General features: G+C 44.1%; 1 protein-coding gene across 1 annotated transcript in view; it reads right to left on the reverse strand.

Moving 5' to 3' along the window:
* CAD (carbamoyl-phosphate synthetase 2, aspartate transcarbamylase, and dihydroorotase) overlaps positions 1-21,939 on the reverse strand; it is a 448,399-nt gene that overhangs the window by 189,931 nt on the left and 236,529 nt on the right. Inside the window, exons 26-27 of the mRNA XM_030198598.1 lie at positions 6,178-6,423; positions 5,772-5,853 (exon numbers count right to left, since the gene is read on the reverse strand). Coding sequence (XP_030054458.1) covers positions 5,772-5,853; positions 6,178-6,423 — 328 coding nt within the window. The remainder of the gene's footprint in view (positions 1-5,771; positions 5,854-6,177; positions 6,424-21,939) is intronic.

Genomic DNA, 21,939 nt, shown 5'->3' on the forward strand with positions numbered 1-21,939 from the left:
AGTGATAAAATAAGGGAGCAGATTTCACACACAGAGTGTGCAGTACTGAAAAAAAGAGGTAGTCAAAGTATGTTTTATGTATTGTTTTAGAACATTTGCTTTCAGTGAACAAAAATAAATCTACTGGGAGGAAGTGATGTCAGCTGAGGAGATGGCTGCTTGATCAGCGAGCTCCGTTGTCTTTAGAGCAAAATTGAGACGTCCCTCGTGCCAAATCGCGGAAAATACCCCCTACCGCAAGAGTAATTGCTCCTGAACTATGGCAGCAAAGAAAAAGCTGGCAAAATTTAAATTTACGTTGGAAACATCGAGTGCTGGCAAGGGAACAGGACTCCGGTCTCGTGGGGCCAAGATGGCGGCCGAGGAAAGCGAATCGGACCTGGACCCCGAGGAACAGATCGAAAGCGAAGCAGAGATCAGTAAGAGAGATTTCGCCAGGTGGTTTAAGGAGTTGAAAAATGAGATGGTGACAACTCGACGCAGCATTCAAACTGCGGTAGCAGAACTGCGCGAGGAAGTCAAGGAGATCAGAAACAGAATGGCGGAAAATGAAAAGAAAATGGAGGCAGTATCGCTGGAAGTGAGAGATCTCCGGGGTTCCCTAAAATTCGAACAGCAAGCAAGGGCTGATATGGAATTAGTGATGGAAGATCTAGAAAATCGTACCAGAAGGTGCAACTTGAGATTTCGAGGCATTCCTGAGGATGACCAATATAAAGACTCAGAGAAGGTGGTGCAAGAAATCTGTGCCTTTTTGCTAAACCAGGACTCAAGTGAAGGAGAAGGACTGGGGAAAGAACCTGTAGAACTAGAACAGGCGCACAGAAGCCCTTGGGTCGCCGAGGAATGGACTGCCTAGAGACATCGTGGCTTGTTTCCTCAGGTTCCCAGTCAAAGAGAAGGTATGGAGAAGAGCGAGAGAACTAGGAGATATTACTTGGAGAACAGTTAAGCTCCGGATATACCAGGACTTGGCCAGGAAAACGTTACAGCGCAGAAGAAACTTTAAGGGTATCACAAATTATTTACAAAAATCTGGACTGCGTAATCGATGGCTGTTCCCGTTTGGGCTACAAGTAACGGTGGGAAGCGTCACTCGCCGTCTTCAATCACCGCAGGGAGCATGGGAAGTCTTAAAGGAGATGGGGTGTGCGGATGTCCAGAGAATGGAACAATCAACACAGCATCCTCTGCGCAGCTCCGAGAGAAAGGAACAGATGGGCTGGCAGATGGTTGAGGGAAAGTAAAACCGTCTCTCATCACGAACCGTAAGGGAAGCAGCGGAGAAAGAAGATGGCACCTGAATTTGTAACAGACTGAGTGCGGACTTTGAGTGAGCCTCCCACTGTAGGGAGAGGGTGAAAAAGTTTGGAGCAGTTGAGGGGTTAAACATGGGAATTGAGGTAGGGGGAAATGTTTGTATAAGTTGTAAACAAAGAGGGGGAGGGGATGTATAGCTGGTTGTTGGATCGGGTAGTCATGCTCTGAGGAGGGCTTGCTTCCTAGAGGTGAAAACTGGCACGAAATGGAGGATGCCAGCAGAAGGGGGGATTTGGGGGGGGGGGAGGGCGAAGGGAATGGGGGGGACAGGGGTGTGAAGGGGGTGGAAGGCTGTGCATTGGGTCATGGAACGTCAATGGACTAAATAATCTGGGTAAAAGAAGCATAATTATTAGAGAACTGCGTAGATTGAACTATGACATAATGTTACAGGAAACAAATATTAGGAAGAAAGATGAATCGCTAATTATGAATAAAGGATTGGGGGAGGGGTTTGCACTGGCTGATTCTAGGGGGAATAAAACAGGAGGGCTAGTGATTTATGTGAAAGAACATTTGCAGTTTGTCAAAGAGTCTGTGTATAAAGATAAGGAGGGACGCTGCCTAGCAGTCAAGGGGAAGGTAAACAACCGAAATATTGCCCTAATAAATCTGTATGCACCAAACAAGGGAGGTTCTTTGAAACTATCAGGGCAGAACTGATTCCTTTTGTGTGTGTGTGTGTGGGGGGGGGGGGGGGGGGATTAGTGATGCTGGGAGGGGATTTTAATCACCCGGTGGGGATCCTTGATCACTCTGATAGGCGGGAAGGTAGGAGAGGATACAATGGGCGCCAATTTCTTAGACTGATGCGCGAATTAGACCTCATAGACATATGGCGACTGAAACATCCAGGACAGCGGCAATACACACATTATGCGCATGTGCAGGGGACATATGCTAGAATTGATGCAATTTGGGGTAGCCGGAGTGTCTGGGGAGACACAAAGGATGCAGAGATTGAGAACATACATGCCTCTGACCATGCAGCTGTATGGGTTACCCTAGAAGGGTTGGGCAGACAAGTGACAGGGCACATCTGGAGACTCAATGAATCTTTATTAGATGCGGAGACCGACTGTCAGGAAATCAAACAAACCATTAATGACTACTTGGAAATAAATGATACCGGGGAGGTATCGGAGGGGATAGTTTGGGATGCCCTAAAAGCGGTTGTAAGGGGGGTGTTAATTAAGAAAGGGGCACCTAAGAAGTTGAGGGTAGAGCGGGAGTTGGAAGTTCGGAGGCAACTGGCGAGATTGGAAGCATTACATCAAAGGGAGGGGGGATCCCACCAAGTAGAAGAGCTGAAAAAATGGAGAACGGAGTTGCAAATGATTCAGATGAAAACCATGGAATTCCATAGGCAATTAATGCAGCAGAAATTCTTCGAGTTCAGCAACAAAGCTGGGAAACTGCTAGCTAAAGGTCTGCGGGACAGGAGGGTTCAGAACACGATTACTAAAATTAAGGGCCCAAAAGATGTGATATTCCATAATGATGAGGAAATTAGGGACCAATTTATGAAGTTTTATAAAACTTTATACAAAAAAGAATCCACAGCGTCCGTAGAAGGCATTAGGGACTATATACAGGGACTAGGTCTACAGAGGGTGACGGCTCAGCAGAGAGGGGTGATTGAAGCCGCAATTACGCTGAAAGAAGTGGTAGGGGTTATAAGAGGCTTAAAGGGGGGAAATCCCTGGGGTTGGATGGATTCACCGCCAAATATTATAAAATTTTCCAGCAAGAGTTGGGACCTCTCTTAGTGAGGCTGGGTAATGCTTGCTTTGCGGGGAAAGGATTTCCGACTAGTATGCAGGAAGCAGGGATATCGGTATTGCTGAAACCTGGGAGAGATCCCATGCTATGTGGGTCATATAGACCAATATCCCTGCTGAACATAGATGTTAAGATCCTAGCCAAAGTAATGGCCGATAGACTGAATGGAATTTTACCATCTCTTATACATGAAGATCAATATGACTTCACCAGGCACGGGCAGGTAGCAGATAATATTAGAAGAACCTTAAATTTGATGTGGGGGGCACAGAGGAGAGGAGACTATGACACTACTAACAGTAGACGCTGAAAAGGTGTTTGATAGGGAGGAGTGGACATATTTGTGGGAAGTGATGCTGGAAATGGGGTTGGGAGGCTCTTTTGTAGGTTGGGTGAAAAGGTTGTATGAACATCCGATGGCAAGGATTAAAGTTAATGGGGGATGGTCAAGTCCATTTAGCATACAACGGGGGACCAGACAGGGGTGTCCTTTATCTCCACTGTTGTTTGCCATTTCCATTGAGCCTTTGGCCCAGCGAGTAAGGGCACTGAAGGAAGTAAAAGGGGTTCGCATGGGTGGGAAGGAGCATAAAATAGCATTATTTGCCGATGACTTATTGTTTTTCATAGGATCACCACTAGAAACGCTACCGGTGCTTATAAAAGAATTGAATTCATTTGGGAAACTGTCCGGATTCAGAGTAAATTTTGATAAATCTGAGCTCATGGTGATAACGGTAATGGACCAGGAAGGAGATATGGCTTTCGCTGGACGAGCAGAAGTTTTCGTTACTTGGGCATACATATACCACGAGACCTTAATATCTTATATCAATTGAACTATACACCACTTATTTCAGCCATTCGAAGAGATTTAAATAAATGGAAGGAAGGCTGGCTTTCATGGTGGGGCCGAATAGCGGCGGTTAAGATGAATATACTTCCCCGGCTGTTATTTTTATTTCAAACGCTGCCAACTGATGTCCCTAAAGGGGAATTGCAGAAAATACAGGCGGAATTAGGGGGATTCATATGGGGGGGACACCCAGCTAGATTGTCAAGGAAAATAACGTGGAGAACGGTAGAGCAAGGAGGAAGGGGAATCCCTAATATCACCTGGTATTATTGGGCAGCGCAATTGAGGCAAATTGAGGTCTGGAGTAGAGTCGATCTCTTACCGGTGACACGGCTGGAGCAGATTTTTGTACAGGAGGGAAGGCTGGATGCATTACTTTGGGGATCTATCCCAGAACAAACATATAAAACCCTGACCTTAAACCCCTTCATCTCACATTTGTTCACACTTTGGTGTAGGCTAAAACAGAAACTAAGGAGAGCACAAAGTAGATCTACTTATGCTTGGCTTACACGGGAACCGGGGTTCCCTGGGGGACAAGAGAATAAGATAATGGCCTCATGGTTTGACAGAGGTTTAATTAGATTCCGTGAGTTCACGACAGATGGTAATCTTAAGACTTTCGAAGAGCTCAGAAGGGAATATGATCTTCCTGAGACAGATCTCTATGCTTACCTTCAAGTTAAAAATTATATGGTGACAGCAAAATGGCATAAGGATAACTGGTTAGAGAGTGAACAGTTTGAAAACCTGTGGGGGACTTTAAGTGAGGGAGGAAAAGGGATCTCTAAATTGTATGAACATATTAGAGGAACCACTTTTGAAAAGCTATCCTATATGAAAGCTTGGGAACAAGATCTTAAACAGGAATTTAGCTGGGGAGAATGGAAGAAGATGTGCGTGGAGGTTAAAAAGGCATCTATATGTGTGCTGGTCAAGGAGAATGCGTATAAAATTATGAGTCGCTGGTATTATACACCAGATAGAATACAAATAATGTACCCAAATGCCTCAGATATATGCTGGAGGTGTGGGGAGGAGAAAGGGACATATTTTCATATCTGGTGGGAATGCTCAATCATACAGGAGTTTTGGGAGATAGTTACGGGATTAAACACACTAGCGGTAGGGGTTCAATTTCCCTGTGATCCTAAATGTTGTTTGTTGGGTTATGGGAACAAGGGAGGGAAGGCATGGCCAACTAGAATAAAGCGTATGTGTTTGGCAGCTGCCAAAACAACTATAGCATTGAAATGGAAGCAAAGAACAGGCCCTATGAGACAAGACTGGAAAGACAAACTATATTTATTGATGGGAATGGAAAAAATGACAGATAAACGTAGGGGAAAATATAAGCCCAGTGCAGAGGAATGGTTGCAATTGGAGGGGATATTGAAGGGGAAAGATGGGGAGCAAGAAATAAGGACTTAAAATGGGAGAGGAGGGGGGGGGGGGGTTCTTGGATGGGAGGGTTAGGTGGGGGGAAAGAAGGGAAAGGGGGAGGGAGGAGGGATGGGTTGTTGGGGGGGGGGGGGGGGTGGAGGAATAAAAGGGAGGGGAAAAATGAATGTTGACAATGCTTGACTGTTGCTGTTTTTGAATTCTATAGGAGAATTGTTCTCCATGACTTTGTACTTTTGAAGCATTAATAAAATGTTTTGCAAATTAAAAAAAATAAAATAAAAAAAAATAAATCTACTAAAGCATTTTACAAAATAAGGACAGAGTTTAGAATGGCAGCTGACCAGGTGAAGGTTCATCTTGCTCTTCACTGTCCAGTACGGCAGTTTATGGTTCTGAAAAATCCCGTTACCTGGTAACCGAATGAGTTTCTGGGATGTCATGCAATCCACATGCGTCTTCACTGGAGGAGCCATGCCTATTTGCCGCAGGGCCTGAGGGAAAGCAGAGGCTGAGAAAGATTAGGATTCCCAAAGCAGCGTACTCCTATGGATGGGATGGAGAAACCCCATCTCCCCCCCCCCCCCCCCCAAATCAGCCTGAATCAGTAACATGAATAGTACAGCAATTGAGTCTGCTTCAACCTAGGCTAGTAATGCTGTTTTAACTGATTTATGAAAAGGAAGGTGATCCAAAACACATGCAACTCATCCCCACAACGTCCAGTTGTAGTCCTCATTCTATTCATGGCCCAGGCACATTACGCTGCTTTTGCAACCATGCTCCACAATCACCATTGCCTCCTTTCGTGCCCTTACCTCTACAAACAGCTTGGTGCATTTGATATCTATGATGAGTGGCACAGAGTAGTCCACAGCCAGTCTACGAGTGCGGTAACCTTTGGTAACGAAGGAGGAGAGGCGGCGGCCCCCTGAGTTGCGCATGGAGAGATTGATCACCATGTCAAAATGGTTCTCAGCCAGGTAGTCCATGATGCTCCTCTGCTTTTCCTTCAGGGGGCAGTCATTGTCATTCTCTTCAAAGGGCCAGTCTACTGCCTTCACCTGCTCGACGAGAGAAAGAGGAGCGAGAGAAAAAAAAGGATGCAGGTAAGAGCATATACCTGAAACAGATGGCTGTCACATGAAATGTGCTGCATCTTTCTGTTTCATGCGGTAAGCACCGCTAATTCAACTAAAACACTTACTTCTAGCCCGAGTACTCTGAAAGTTGTCCCTACAATGGAAATATCTACACTGGACACAATTTACATTTCTGTTCTTATAAACCACAATCACATATTAAGGTTCTATGTGGGTAACAAATGAAGAAGCTTGGATAAAAACCAAAGATATACAGTACATCACACAATAATTAATTTTCAAAGTCATCTACATTGATTTCTTATAACATCTATTTCATTAACAAACATTTTCAAAAGAATATTTTAACAGCCTTTCTAAACTTGTATTTTCTCTGCAATCTAATTGAAACTGGGAAGTCATTCCACATCTGTGTTGCTTGATAGGAAAATGATGTGAACAATTTTTTTTTTAGATTTAATTTTATTAGCTGCTGGACACTGCAGATCATCTGCTCTCTAAGGGAATGAATTCTATCTTCATTTAATTCTTTACTATAATGGATCGTGTTTTCTGCTTTACTCTCTAAGCTATGAAAATTCACCCAGGATAAGAGGCATGGTGCACACTGGGGAGGTTCTGGTAGGGCTGCAGGGGAGGAAATGGTCTGAAGATGAAGAATCTGTTAGAAGCCCATTGTAACAGGGTAGTGACCGGAGATACCTAATATTACAAAAAAAGTGTATGTTTAACCTTGGTCGAGGATTTGCACACGAGATATCCTGCACAGAAATGCATCTGACTGCTGGGAAGCACAATTCTCCCAAGTACAGATACATCTATGCATGCTTCATTAGCAGGCCTATTCCCCAGATCAATTGAAGCATACTGTGATGAGTGGAGGAGTAGCCTAATGGTTACTGAAGTGGGCTGAGAGAACCTGGGGAACTGGGTTCAGTTCCCCAATGCAGCTCCTTGTGACCCTAAGCAAGTCATTTAACCTTCCATTGACCGAGGTAAAAAAAAACCAAAACACTTAGATTGTGAGCCCACTAGGGTGGAGAAACTGCCTACATTTAATAAATGTAAGCCACTTTGTACTACAGGAAGGCAGTATATCAAATCCCATTACCCCTATGCTGAAGACCGCACTAAACGCTCCTGATAAAGCTAATTACCATCCATTTCTAATCTTCCTTATTTAAAGAAAATAACTAAGAAGGTGGTAACCACACCATTGGCTGACTACCTACAGAAGAATCTCCTGGCTAAGTTTCAGTCATTTTTCAGGAACCTTTACAGTATAGAAACTGCAATTTTAATTGTTATGAATGATAAACTGAGTAACTGGAAATAGCATGGAAATGCTGTAGTGATTCCACTGGACCTCTCTTTGATATGGCAGACTGATTGAAGATTGTCAGGTATTTTCTGGTCTCTCTTCCGATTTGAAATTTCACTGTAATAAGCAGGGTTGGATTCTTTTGGCCCTTTAATGTCTCTTTATTTTAATATTCATATCCAGCCAATCTGTGCATTTTTCTTACCATCACCTTGAGAATGATATTTAATTAGTTTGTCCAAACAAGGGGACTAGCTAACAGGATATGATGAAAATACATGCTTTGGCAAAAGGTCTCTTACTGACTTACAATCTACAGATTAATATTTAACATAGCAAAGTTGAAGGCCCTTTGATTGCAGAATTCAAGTTCTGTTTTCTGTTAATGGAAGCTGTTGCCAGAGACACGGTTTTCTCAAGATTTTGGCTCCACAGTGAGCTATTAATGGCTTTCAGCATTCTGTCCCCTCAGGATTTTGAGAACAATCTGATTTTACATTGGCCACTCGAGCACTTATGTCATGTCTGAACTATATATGTGATGATATAAATATCTGGTTTCCCCAAGAAGCGAGTAAAAAAGCTACAATAATTGAAAATACAGTAGGCAGGTTAGGTAGGTTAAAGGCTAGAGATCATGTTTCCTCAAGATTGCAATCACTGATTGAGGTGTAAGCACAATTTAAAATTACTACCTATTAAGCCCCTTAGATTGCAAGTCATTTTGCAAAAATAACTGACTGAGTTGTTTTAATGCAATTAGAAGAGAATTTAGAGAAAAATGATATTTTGGACCAACATCAATTCGGTTTCCGTGAACACCATGAAACAGACATTATTAATCTTGCTTCTTGATGGTGTTAAAGCTGGTTTTGATGAAGGTAAGCGCTTTTTGTTGGTTACTTTAGATAGATCAACAGCCTTTGACACTATCAATTACGAGATTTTATTGAACTGCTTACAGGCAGTTGGGCTGGGTAGTATAGTATTATACTGGTTCCATTCTTTTATTATCAGACAGATGTTTTTGTGTATGTGATGGAGTAAGATCATCTGAAATTAAATCTTGTTTTACTGGTGTTCCCCAAAGCTCATGCTATGCTTTTTTTGCAGTATTATTCAACCTTTTTCTTCTCCCTCTTTGTCTTTTACTGCGTTGTCTTGATCTGCAACATAAGATATATGCAGATTTACATACAATTCCTGGTGCCCGTTGATTCAACTTATGAAAAGAGCTCTGATATGCTGAGGTTTTGTCTCGGCAATATTAATCAGTGGATGAGAGCCAATCGTCTGTCTGAACATTTCAAAAACTCAAATTTTAATTCTGTCTAGTGCTGTTTATGACAACTTCCCTCTGTCAATTAAGATAGATACTGTTGACATTCCAATTCTTAGAGAGAAGAAACTTAGGAGTTCAACTGGATTCAACTCCTATGAGACAAGTTTTTAGTGTAGTTCAAAACGTTTTTTATAAACTGAGATTGGCGAGACGTGTTAAGCCCTATGTCACTCTTGATAATTTTCTCAAGGTGGTTCAATCTATTGTCTGCCCTATAATGGATTAATGCAATGGTGTCCTTGTTGGAGTTAAGAAAAATGCTATTAATGCATTTCATTGCTAGAGTTATCTGTGGAATTTCTCGTTTTAGTCATATTACCCCTATTTTAAATTCTCTTCGCTTGCTCCCTATTCATTATACAATTACAGTGGTGGAAATAAGTATTTGATCCCTTGCTGATTTTGTAAGTTTGCCCACTGACAAAGACATGAGCAGCCCATAATTGAAGGGTAGGTTATTGGTAACAGTGAGAGATAGCACATCACAAATTAAATCCGGAAAATCACATTGTGGAAAGTATATGAATTTATTTGCATTCTGCAGAGGGAAATAAGTATTTAATCCCTCTGGCAAACAAGACCTAATACTTGGTGGCAAAACCCTTGTTGGCAAGCACAGCGGTCAGACGTCTTCTGTAGTTGATGATGAGGTTTGCACACATGTCAGGAGGAATTTTGGTCCACTCCTCTTTGCAGATCATCTCTAAATCATTAAGAGTTCTGGGCTGTCGCTTGGCAACTCGCAGCTTCAGCTCCCTCCATAAGTTTTCAATGGGATTAAGGTCTGGTGACTGGCTAGGCCACTCCATGACCCTAATGTGCTTCTTCCTGAGCCACTCCTTTGTTGCCTTGGCTGTATGTTTTGGGTCATTGTCGTGCTGGAAGACCCAGCCACGACCCATTTTTAAGGCCCTGGCGGAGGGAAGGAGGTTGTCACTCAGAATTGTACGGTACATGGCCCCATCCATTCTCCCATTGATGCGGTGAAGTAGTCCTGTGCCCTTAGCAGAGAAACACCCCCAAAACATAACATTTCCACCTCCATGCTTGACAGTGGGGAGGGTGTTCTTTGGGTCATAGGCAGCATTTCTCTTCCTCCAAACACGGCGAGTTGAGTTCATGCCAAAGAGCTCAATTTTTGTCTCATCTGACCACAGCACCTTCTCCCAATCACTCTCGGCATCATCCAGGTGTTCACTGGCAAACTTCAGACGGGCCGTCACATGTGCCTTCCGGAGCAGGGGGACCTTGCGGGCACTGCAGGATTGCAATCCGTTATGTCGTAATGTGTTACCAATGGTTTTCGTGGTGACAGTGGTCCCAGCTGCCTTGAGATCATTGACAAGTTCCCCCCTTGTAGTTGTAGGCTGATTTCTAACCTTCCTCATGATCAAGGATACCCCACGAGGTGAGATTTTGCGTGGAGCCCCAGATCTTTGTCGATTGACAGTCATTTTGTACTTCTTCCATTTTCTTACTATGGCACCAACAGTTGTCTCCTTCTCGCCCAGCGTCTTACTGATGGTTTTGTAGCCCATTCCAGCCTTGTGCAGGTGTATGATCTTGTCCCTGACATCCTTAGACAGCTCCTTGCTCTTGGCCATTTTGTAGAGGTTAGAGTCTGACTGATTCACTGAGTCTGTGGACAGGTGTCTTTCATACAGGTGACCATTGCCGACAGCTGTCTGTCATGCAGGTAACGAGTTGATTTGGAGCATCTACCTGGTCTGTAGGGGCCAGATCTCTTACTGGTTGGTGGGGGATCAAATACTTATTTCCCTCTGCAGAATGCAAATAAATTCATATACTTTCCACAATGTGATTTTACGGATTTAATTTGTGATGTGCTATCTCTCACTGTTACCAATAACCTACCCTTCAATTATGGGCTGCTCATGTCTTTGTCAGTGGGCAAACTTACAAAATCAGCAAGGGATCAAATACTTATTTCCACCACTGTAGATTAAAGATTTTATTACTTGTTTTTAAAGCCCTTAACGTTTCTCCCACTCTCTGTGCCACACAAATTCTACCAACCAGTACTTGCGCTGAGATCTTCTCAGAAGATGATGTTTGATGTGCTGTTTTATCGTACGGTGTGATTGGAAGAGAATAAGTCTTATTTTCTCTACTGGTACTAAACTGTGGAACATACTGTCTTTTGAGCTCTGGTCAGTGCAAAATATTACCCAGTTTAAGAAGGAGTTGAAGACCTATCTTTTCCATCAAGCTTATGGGATGCAGGAGTGATGAAACTTATGGAGAAATTAGATCTTACCTGCTAATTTGCTTTCCTTTAGTCCCTCCGGACCGGACCAGTATTTTCTCAGTCTCCACCTGCTGGTAGGCGAGCACAACCCATCAGTCCAATCCTGGTCCGGTCCGGAGGGACGCTAAGGAAATTTTTATTCGGTACAATATGACTGAAGCAGGATATTTAATGATACTGCTTTTCGTGTCAGTGTAATAGGATTGTCTGATTATTGTGTTCATTGTAATTTTAATATGTATGTAAAAGTGATTCCACTTAGAATTATTAGATAATGCGATTGAAGTGCTCTATTTCCAGCACTAAGTTAATTATATAAAACAGAGTAATTATGAGAGATTATGTTACACCTCTATAATTGCAAAAAATCAAGAGGGGTTCACAATATCCACAAAAGTTCAACAGCACAAAAGAAAGTGGAAAAGAAACCAACTTCAACTTCAAGAGATCAGTCCAAACCAAGGGTAAGATGCTCCAATAGACAATTTTATTTGGATCCTACACGGTCTGTGTTTCGGCTTTTAAAAAAGCCTTCATCAGGGGTCGATCAGTGAGTGCTCAGTTGTATACTGATTGACAGTGGAGCATATGAATTGATCTCTCTAAATGTAGAAAAAATACAGTCTCACACCAACAAATTCTATAACTAAAATTTGGGGGTTTGCCACCTCAGATTTATGCTGGAGACAGTGGTCAAACGGGTACTTCTCTTCAATTATGGAGGAACTTTCCTAATATTCAACATTTTGGCAACAGATATCAGCCTGTTTGCAGCAGATAGCAGGAACAGACATCCCATATATGATAAAAAAAAGTGGTGATGCAGAGTCTTCAACAATTTGGGTCTATATCAGGCCTTTAGATCAATATGACCAAGTCGGACATCATGGGTTTAAACCTGCCACCTGAGGAGGAAGTGACGTCATCCCTTGAAATGGCTGCCTGAGCCACGAGCTCCGATCAGCCCCTCGCTATAAAGACACCCACGGAGACGCGAGTGCATAAAAATAATCATTAACTACATGAAAGCAACATCGGAAGCCAAGGGTAAGCGATCGATGTCGAATTCAAAAACTAATTCGATCGACTTACAAGCTTTTGCATACACGGGCCCAGCCGCGAATATGAGCGCGCCGTCCCCTGAGCAAGGCCCGGCCAGCCCGCGTGAAGGCAGTCCCCCGCTGCTCTCCCCGCCACTTTTTATAACGGGAGAAGGACACAACCCGGAGGAGACTCGCATGCACGAGATCCGCGGGTGGTTGCAAGAAATAAAAATTGAAATTATCGCCGCAGTGCGAGCGGACCTCGTGGCAATGGGGGCGGAGCTCCGAGGAGAAATAGGCGCGCTGGGCATCAGAGTCGCAGAAACAGAAGATCGCATCGACGAACAAACTGAAATAATACAGGCTATGGATACCCAGATAAGGGAGACCAAACAGGAAACACTGCAAATTTGGGACAAGGTAGAAGATCTCGAGAATCGGAGTAGACGGTGCAATGTGAGGTTCCGTGGCCTTCCAGACACGCCACTGTACACAGATTGTGAAGCAACAGTGCAGAGCATTGCAAGCGCTCTACTAAAGGAAGTGCAGATATCTAAAGAACCAACAACAATCCAACTTGTACGGGCACATAGAGCCTTAGGAAATACCATAACTAACCGTCCAAAAGATATTATTGCCTGTTTCAATGACTTTAAATTAAAGGAACAAATAATGAGGGCCTCACGATCAACACCCGGATTCCAGTGGGATTCTTACCATATTGAATGCTACCAGGACTTAGCTGCAGTCACACTGAAAAGAAGAGCAGAGCTCAAGCCCTTCACTAAATTTCTGGAAGACAAGGGCATCAAGTATCGATGGGGCCACCCATTTGTGCTACGATTCTATAAAGAAGGGAAGCAGTATCAAGTGCGAAGCATAGCTGACGCGGCTGAAATATTCCCAGAAGAAGGACCACAGGGAGAAACTACTGCATTAAAGAAACAATCGCCCACGATTGGCGAAAAACCACGTTGGCAAAGAGTCGTCGCAGGAAAAGGCAGACTACAACGCCAGCAATCGGACACGCAATTAACAAAAACAGGCGCCAGGGTAAAGAAATAATCAGAGCCTGTATCCTTGGCATCGGAATCCAGATGTAGATGGCAATTTGGCGACTATGTAATTGAATTTTGTAGAGTTGATGTTGTTAAGAATGCGTTACCCAATGTTGAAAGGGGATACAAATATGATGTGCAACAAGCAATGTACCGGTTAATGATGTGGGGACCAGTAACTTAAAGGGGATAATCAGGGGGGTGGATCACTATCCTTCTTGACACCCTTATGCACACGGCACGAGGATGTCTTCAAATGGGGAGGGAGGGTAAAGGGGCTGCTAGTGGGAAAAGACTGACTATGTTTAAACACCACATAAAGAGGGGAAAAACACAGAGGATAAACTGGAGGACCAAACAAAGATTGAAGCTAAGGGGGGCATTCTCACAGATTAGATGAGTGCTGTTAAATGCATGACCCTAAATGTAAAGGGCCTTAACTCACCAGGCAAACGCCAACTCATGTTCAAAGAAGTGCAGCGCCTAAAAGCAGATATAACATTTATTCAAGAGACCCATTTGCTCCAGTCAGCTGAGCGATATTGCCAAAGTACAAGACTGCAACAGGTGTTCTGTGCATCTAACCAGCTAGAAAAGAAAAAGAATGGTGTCCTGATCATGCTATCCCAAAAATACACATGGCGGGTCCAGAAAGTGATCAGGGACAAAAAGGGTAGATATCTCTTAATGATAGTACAAATAGAGGGGGAAACACTTACACTCCTAAACATATATGCGCCTAATGACCAGCAGGGTGCATTCTATTTGGAACTGTCAGCGCTCCTCCCCCAACACATAGTAGGCACCTTATTAATAGGTGGGGATTTCAACTTGACGCTGCACCCAACACTAGACAACACCACGCAGGGGGCTCGCTACTCACAATCCGCTCGATCCCAGTTGCACAAATTTATGAGGCAATGGCATTTAGTAGATATCTGGCGGCATAAAAATCCCCAAACCAGAGGATTCACATTCTACTCGGCAGCACATAACTCATACTCTCGCATAGATTTTTGGATGGGCCCACCAACCCTAATGACAGATATCATAGATATTCAGATACATCCGAGAACATGGTCGGATCATGCACCAGTGGTGCTAGAGGTGAAACTGAGGATATCGAACCCTGGGGTGCCACAATGGCGCTTCAATGACAAATTACTAGCAAATTTGGCCATCGCTACCAATCTAGAAGAGGCCATTAAAGATTACATCACCCTTAATGATAATGGAGAGGTGACATCAGGAATATTATGGGAGGGCTGCAAGGCAGTGATAAGAGGGACAGTAATAGCGCTACAGGTACATCTTGCACGCCAGACACGAGCAAGAACACAACAAATACACACAGAGCTGACAAGCCTCAGTGCACAGGAAACTTGTCAGCAAGACAAAGAAACGGTACAACATCGCATACATACATTAAGGATGGAACTTAGAGAAATCCAAATGGCAGAGATAGCAGAACAACTTCAACGGGTGAGACAGGCGTATTATGAATATGGGAACAAGACCTCCCGGCTATTGGCATTCAAGCTGAAAAAATGGTCGGCCGACACACATATCACAGCTATACACGACAAACTATTTAGCACTATTTAGCATTTCTTTAGCGCTACAAGGCGTACGCAGCGCTGCACAAACATAGAAGAAAGACAGTCCCTGCTCAAAGAGCTTACAATCTAATAGACAAAAAATAAAGTAATCAAATCAATTAATGTGTACAGGAAGGAGGAGAGTGGTTACAAGTGGTTACGAGTCAAAAGCAATGTTAAAGAGGTGGGCTTTCAGTCTAGACAAAGAGGGGAAACTGTGCACCACACGGGAGGATATTCGGGCAGCCTTCACAAATTTCTACACAAGGCTTTATCAGGCCGAGGGAGACCCGGATCCACAGGACTCCGGGAGGTACCTGGCTCAAGCCAAGCTCACAAAATTAACACCACTAGAGGAGGAGATGCTCTCAGCCCCCATTACATATGACGAAGTGGCATGGGCAATTAAAGATCTACCTAATGGGAAAGCACCGGGACCAGACGGGTTCACAAATAAATTTTACAAACGCTATAACAAATTGCTAATCCCTCTACTGGTTCGGGCATTCAATGAGTTAGAATTCCAGGGGGAACTGCCCCACTCTTGGAGATTGGCAGATCTAGTGGTCCTTCGCAAACCAGGGAAAGATCCACAATATTGCAGCTCCTATCGCCCAATATCCCTCCTTGGCTCTGATTACAAAATCTTTACCAAAATACTAGCTAAGAGATTACAAAAGTTAATGCCGAAATTGGTACAGGAGGACCAGACGGGATTTATCACAGGCAGACAAGCAACTGATAACATAAGGAGGGCACTCCACTTGATCCACGAGGCAGGCAATACCCGACAATCCATGTTGCTTCTCTCCTTGGATGCAGAAAAGGCGTTCGATCGGGTCGGCTGGGGTTTCATGTTCAAGGTTCTAGAACATATGGGATTCACAGGTCGTTTCATAACATGGCTTCAATTAATTTACACCAGACCAATGGCTGCCCTGAGGATCAATGGGAACAGTTCAGACCCGATAACATTAGAACGTGGGACACGTCAGGGGTGTGCTCTATCACCGCTGTTGTTCGCTCTGACAATGGAGCCATTAGCTCAGCATATTCGGCAGGACCCACATATACATGGTATCACTATAGGGGGTGTAACACATAAAATCATGCTATTCGCCGATGATATCCTATTAACCTTAGTCGACCCGAGCAACTCCATGTCTCAGATAATACAGGAACTAACTCGATATGGTAAACTCTCTGGGTTCCGAGTGAATATGGACAAATCAGAAGCCTTAGGACTGGGGTTAACAGTGGGAGAGGAAACTTCAATACGACAACAATTCCCGGTCAAATGGGTCACGAGATCCCTCAAATATTTGGGCGTGCACTTAACACCCAAATTGACAGATTTATACCAAGCTAACTTTCCCATGAAGCTCAGGGAATTGTTTGAAGATTTGGATAGATGGGAGGGCTTAGAATTATCTTGGCTGGGACGAGTGGCAGCGATAAAAATGATGATCCTTCCCAAATTGTTATATTTGTTTCTTGCGCTGCCCCTACCAATGCCGAAGGGGTTCTTTAGGCAACTCAAACGGAAGGTCTTCGCATACATATGGCAACATAAACCACCCAGAGTGAAAGCAACTATAATGTATCAGTCCAAAAAGATGGGAGGTATGGGGGTACCAAATTTTACTTTATACCATCAGGCGGCGCAATTGCGTGTGCTAGCGGGATGGAGCGCTGGTAGTGTAAAAGCATGGTTCCAAATAGAGCAACACTGGATGGGACTAAACAATCTGGGCTCTCTACTATGGATACCAAAGGGCCAACTACGGACATATATCAAGAGAGCCCCCTTAGCGGTGCAATACCCTTTACAGACATGGTTGGCCATAAGGGGGAAGTATCTTCCTAATCGCCGTTGTTTCCATCAAATGGCAATAAAAACAGCCCCAGGGTGTCCGCTGGGGATGGATAACTCAATATATAAACAATGGGAGAAGAGAGGTTTGAACACATTAGGCCAGCTATGGGATGAGGGTCAGATATTCTCATTCGAAGAATTACAGGAAGATTATGGGTTACCACTATCACATTTGTTCCACTACACTCGCATTAGAGACTATATAAACAAGAGAGCCAAAGCAGAATTACTCATAGAAGAGACGACCCTAGAAAGAGCACTGAGAGTGGGAAGCCATAGGGGGTGTATCTCTCGCATATATGCTACATTGCTTAACGACAAGGGACCCATACTATATTACCTACAACGATGGGAACGAAATTTACAGGTTACCATAGATTACACACAATGGGAAAAGGCACTGGGACACTTGCTGCGGGTTTCCATATCTAGTTCAATGATTGAAAATGGCTATAAAATACTGTATCAGTGGTACTATACACCACAGAGGCTGGTAAAAATGTATGGACAGGGATCTGCACAGTGCTGGAGAAACTGTTCAATGGTGGGGGATATGCTACACATCTGGTGGTCCTGTCCTAAGATCCAAACGTACTGGACAGAACTGTTGGACATATTTGCTATAGTGACTGGGGTAAGATACCCAACTAAACCGGAGATTTGTCTGCTGCACATAAGACCCCCAGGAGTTCGGCTGTCGGTTCACAGACTCACAACAGTTTGGCTGGTAGCTGGGAAAATCACACTGGCATCGGCGTGGAAAAGCCAGCTGGCTCCACCAGCGATAAAGGTGACACACAAGATGGACTACCTCTACCAAATGTCCAAAATGACAGCTATACGATTGGGACAAATAACAAAATTTAACTTGCAATGGGAACAATATCGAGGCTGGCGATCACAAAATGGGATAGACTTGGATGCACCTAAGTTGATTATACCAAGATTATGACTGCAATGACACAACCCTCATATTAGGATATTCCACTGGTAACAAGGGGGGAGGGGGGATTGTGGTAAGGGACAGGGGGGAGGGGAGGAAAGGGGAAGATACCGCTTTCAGTTTTTGAAGTTTACACATTCTGTATGTGACATATGATTGTTATGAGGAGGTTGTCAATATGTAATTGTTCAAAAAACCTTAATAAATAAATATATAAAAAAAAAAAAAAACCTGCCACCTGAGATGACACAAAGCTTACAACAACGATTCCCTTTTAGATGGACCACACGCTCTCTTCGATATCTGGGAGTCGACTTGACACCTACATTACAGGGCATATTTAGGGCAAACTTTCCCTCTAAGCTACGGGAACTATTTCAGGAGTTAGATCGTTGGGAAGGGATGGAACTTTCCTGGTTAGGTAGAATACAAGCCATAAAAATGATGATACTAAAAATTCTATATTTGTTTCTGGCACTAGAAGCTTTTTTCACCAATTAAAACAAAAGTCATTTGCATATATATGGAAACACAAGCTTCCGCAGGTGTGAGCTGAGATCTTATACCAATCCAAGTTGAAGGGGGGAATGGGTGTTCCAAACTTTTCTCTATATTTTCAAGCAGCTCAGCTGCGCTTACTGGTGGGGTGGGCCACTGATAGTAATAAACTTTAGCTTCAAATAGAAAAACAATGGTTGGAGACTTACACAATTGGCCTCAACACTATGGCTACCTAGGTCACAAATACAGGCCCTGGCTGAACTTGTCCCCTCTAGCGGTCCATTTCCCCCTCCAAACGTGGTGTGACATACACCATAAATTTCACCCCGAAAGGCAATATTTTCGACAAATGCTTATACGAGGCGCCTTTGGTTTTTCTTGGGGGGAATACGATGCGGTATATAAGGCTTGGGAGCGGAGGGGCCTGAGACATTGGGGGTAGCTTTGGGAGGAGGGGGCGTTACTATCTTGAAGAATTGCAGAAGAAGTTTGGCCTCCCTTCCCACCATCTGTTTCACTATAACCTGATAAGGGACTATATTTTTCGCAGAGCACAAGAGGAGCTGCAGCTAGAAGAGACAGGATTAGAGTGGGCAATGGGGGGGGGGGGGGGGGGGGGAGTGCCAGAGGATGTGTCTCTCGAATCTATGTAGTGCTTTTACCAATCTTGAAATACACGCAGCGGTGAGAACGTGACCTAGGGGGTCAGTCATGATATGTAGAGCTGGGAGCGAGCATTTGGCTGTATGCTAAGAGTATCTATAAATAACTCTTTGATAGAGAATGGCTACAAGAACTTGTATCGCTGGTACTATACACCTGATCGATTAGCAAAAATGTTTAAACAAATTTCGGGCCATTGCTGGAGGGGCTGTAAGGCAGTAGGAGATATAGTTCATATTTGGTGGTCCTGTCCAAAAATAAAAATCTATTGGGTGGAGTTGCTTCGGCAGCTTGGCCAGATGTTGGGAAAAGACTATCCAGTCACTGCAGAACACTGTCTATTGCATTTTCGCTCCTGAGGGATCTGACCAGCTTTGCATCGCTTGGCCTTGACCTTTCTGGTGGCGGGCAAGATAACATTGGCTTTATCTTGGAGAAACCCACAAGCACCACCAGTGATAAAGGTGGTTCACAAAATGGACTATTTATATCAGATGTCAAAACTTAAGGCTATTCGATCTGGGCAGGTGACTCACTTTTATAAACTCTGGGGCAAGTACAGAGAGTGGAGGTCTCTATCAGGGATTGAATTGGATGGCCTCTGGCTGGTGGTCCCAGTGGTATAGATAGTGCCTCTGATTCTTTGAACCCACTTGAACGAGAACTGGAAATGGACTAGCAGTGGCCATATGCATATCATCTCTCATATTAAGGGGGGAGGGGAGGGATGGTTGAGGGTTACAATGCTTTAATTATAGCTTTACAAGATGCTTTGTTGGATGTGTTTATTTCAAAAAAATATTACCCAAAAAAAAACCAAAAAAAAAAAAACCTTCACATTATAGGACACAAAACCGACCCCATCTTGGAGAGCAAAGTACAAAAAATGGTAAGACCCAGTTATCCCATGCAATCCCGGGGCCCCCAGTAATGCACAACCCCCCCCCAATCCCAAGAAACAAGCACACTATGCATTCACCCAGATTGCAAATGGCCATCCCTGCCAGACACACACTACCAATCCTACACAATTTGCCACTCCCAACACCACAAATCAGACCCATCCCCCTCATCTCCCACCACCCCTACCAACTAAATTCAAGGACCACCAGCCTTATAGTGGACCTACAGAGAAAGTGAGCAAAGGCATACCACAGGCTAAGCTTTAGGGAAATTAGAACAGCCAGATACTTCAATATAAGAAAAGAAAAACCACAAATACACAAATAGATTACCATAACAGTAGGCAGGGAAGCATGCCACCCTCCACTACAGCGGAGGGTGACCAAATAGTATCATACAGTCATTCTTTACACAACCCTGCTGCAGGCTTTGCACCAGAAGTAGCGAACCTTCTGCCACCCCCTGTCCAAGGTGACCATGCAGGTAAGGGGGTGGGGGGGAGTAGCCTCCGCAGAAGATCGGACTGAAGAGATCAAACCGGCTGCTTCCAGATGCTTTTTGATCGCCACAGCTGAAATCCCTGAATAAGCGTGCCATTGAAGGTGAAGGAGAGCCCAATGGGGAAAAGCTAGTGATACCGAGCCCCTTTCTCATGGAACACTGCTGTCCAAATACGAAAATCCTGGTGGCGTCGGAGGGTCGCAGGTGCTATATCCAAATACAGCTCAACCTCCTGATCTTCCCATCACAGCAAGAATAGACGGCTGAGGGGAGATATGATAGAGGTCTATACAATAGTGGAGGGGAACAGGTAGACATGAATCGTTTGTTTACTCTTTCCAAAAATACTAGGACTAGGGGGCATGTGATGAAGCTACAAAGTAGCAAATTTAAAACGAATCGGAGAAATTTTTTCTTCACTCAGCATGTAATTAAATTCTGGAATTCGTTGCCAGAGAATGTGGTAAAAGTGGTTAGCTTAGCGGGATTTAAAAAAAGGTCTGGATAGCTTCCTATAGGAAAACTCCATAGACCATTATTATATTGACTTATTTCTGGGATAAGCAGCATAAAATGTATTGAACTTTTTTGGGGTCTTGCCATGTATTTGTGACCTGGATTGGCCACTGTTGCAAACAGGATTTTGGGCTTGATGGACCACTCACAACTCTTGTTCTTTATCTTGATAGTGGTGGAATCAGGCAATGATGTCCCGAAGATGACTGTTAGACCTGGGGTCTGCCACCCGATGCACGTGATCCTACATCACAGCTGGCAGCTCTGCAGAGGAGAGTCCATGCTCCTGCAGCACTGAGATGCACAAGCATTGAACTACCTCTGCACAGCGGGCCTCCACCACCGTTTCCGGGACCCCTCTGAAACAGAGACTACAGAAACCGGAGAGATTCTCCTGGCCCTCTAGTTTTAGGGAGAACTCCTCCTAGAAGAACTCTAAAGCATCCATCTGTTTGTGCACACACCCTAAGTCCTCCCTGTGCTCCACCCCAAGGCCTTCCATCTCAGCTGCTCAACGCCAGATGTCACCCAGATCAGTTCTTAACCCTTTAATTGCATCCTGAATCTCACTCCACACCTGTAAGGTCAGCCTTCAACTCCTGGAACCATCCTCACAGCTCATCCCGCAGAGCAGAAAAATCCAGCGAGTACAGCTCCATGGCTCCAGTAGTGTCAGTTCTTAACCCTTTAATTGCATCCTGAATCTCACTCCACACCTGTAAGGTCAGCCTTCAACTCCTGGAACCATCCTCACAGCTCATCCCGCAGAGCAGAAAAATCCAGCGAGTACAGCTCCATGGCTCCAGTAGTGTCTGCATCAGCTGTCATCATTTTGGCTTCGTGCCGCCCCGAGTGATAACTGCTGTTTTGCAAGAAGGATTTAAAGTCTGTCTAACGCTTGTGGGCTGCCATCACACCGATCTGGGTGTCAGGGAGTCACGTG

Source organism: Microcaecilia unicolor, chromosome 3 (assembly GCF_901765095.1).
Source record: "Microcaecilia unicolor chromosome 3, aMicUni1.1, whole genome shotgun sequence".
NCBI classification, from domain to species: Eukaryota; Metazoa; Chordata; class Amphibia; order Gymnophiona; family Siphonopidae; genus Microcaecilia; species Microcaecilia unicolor.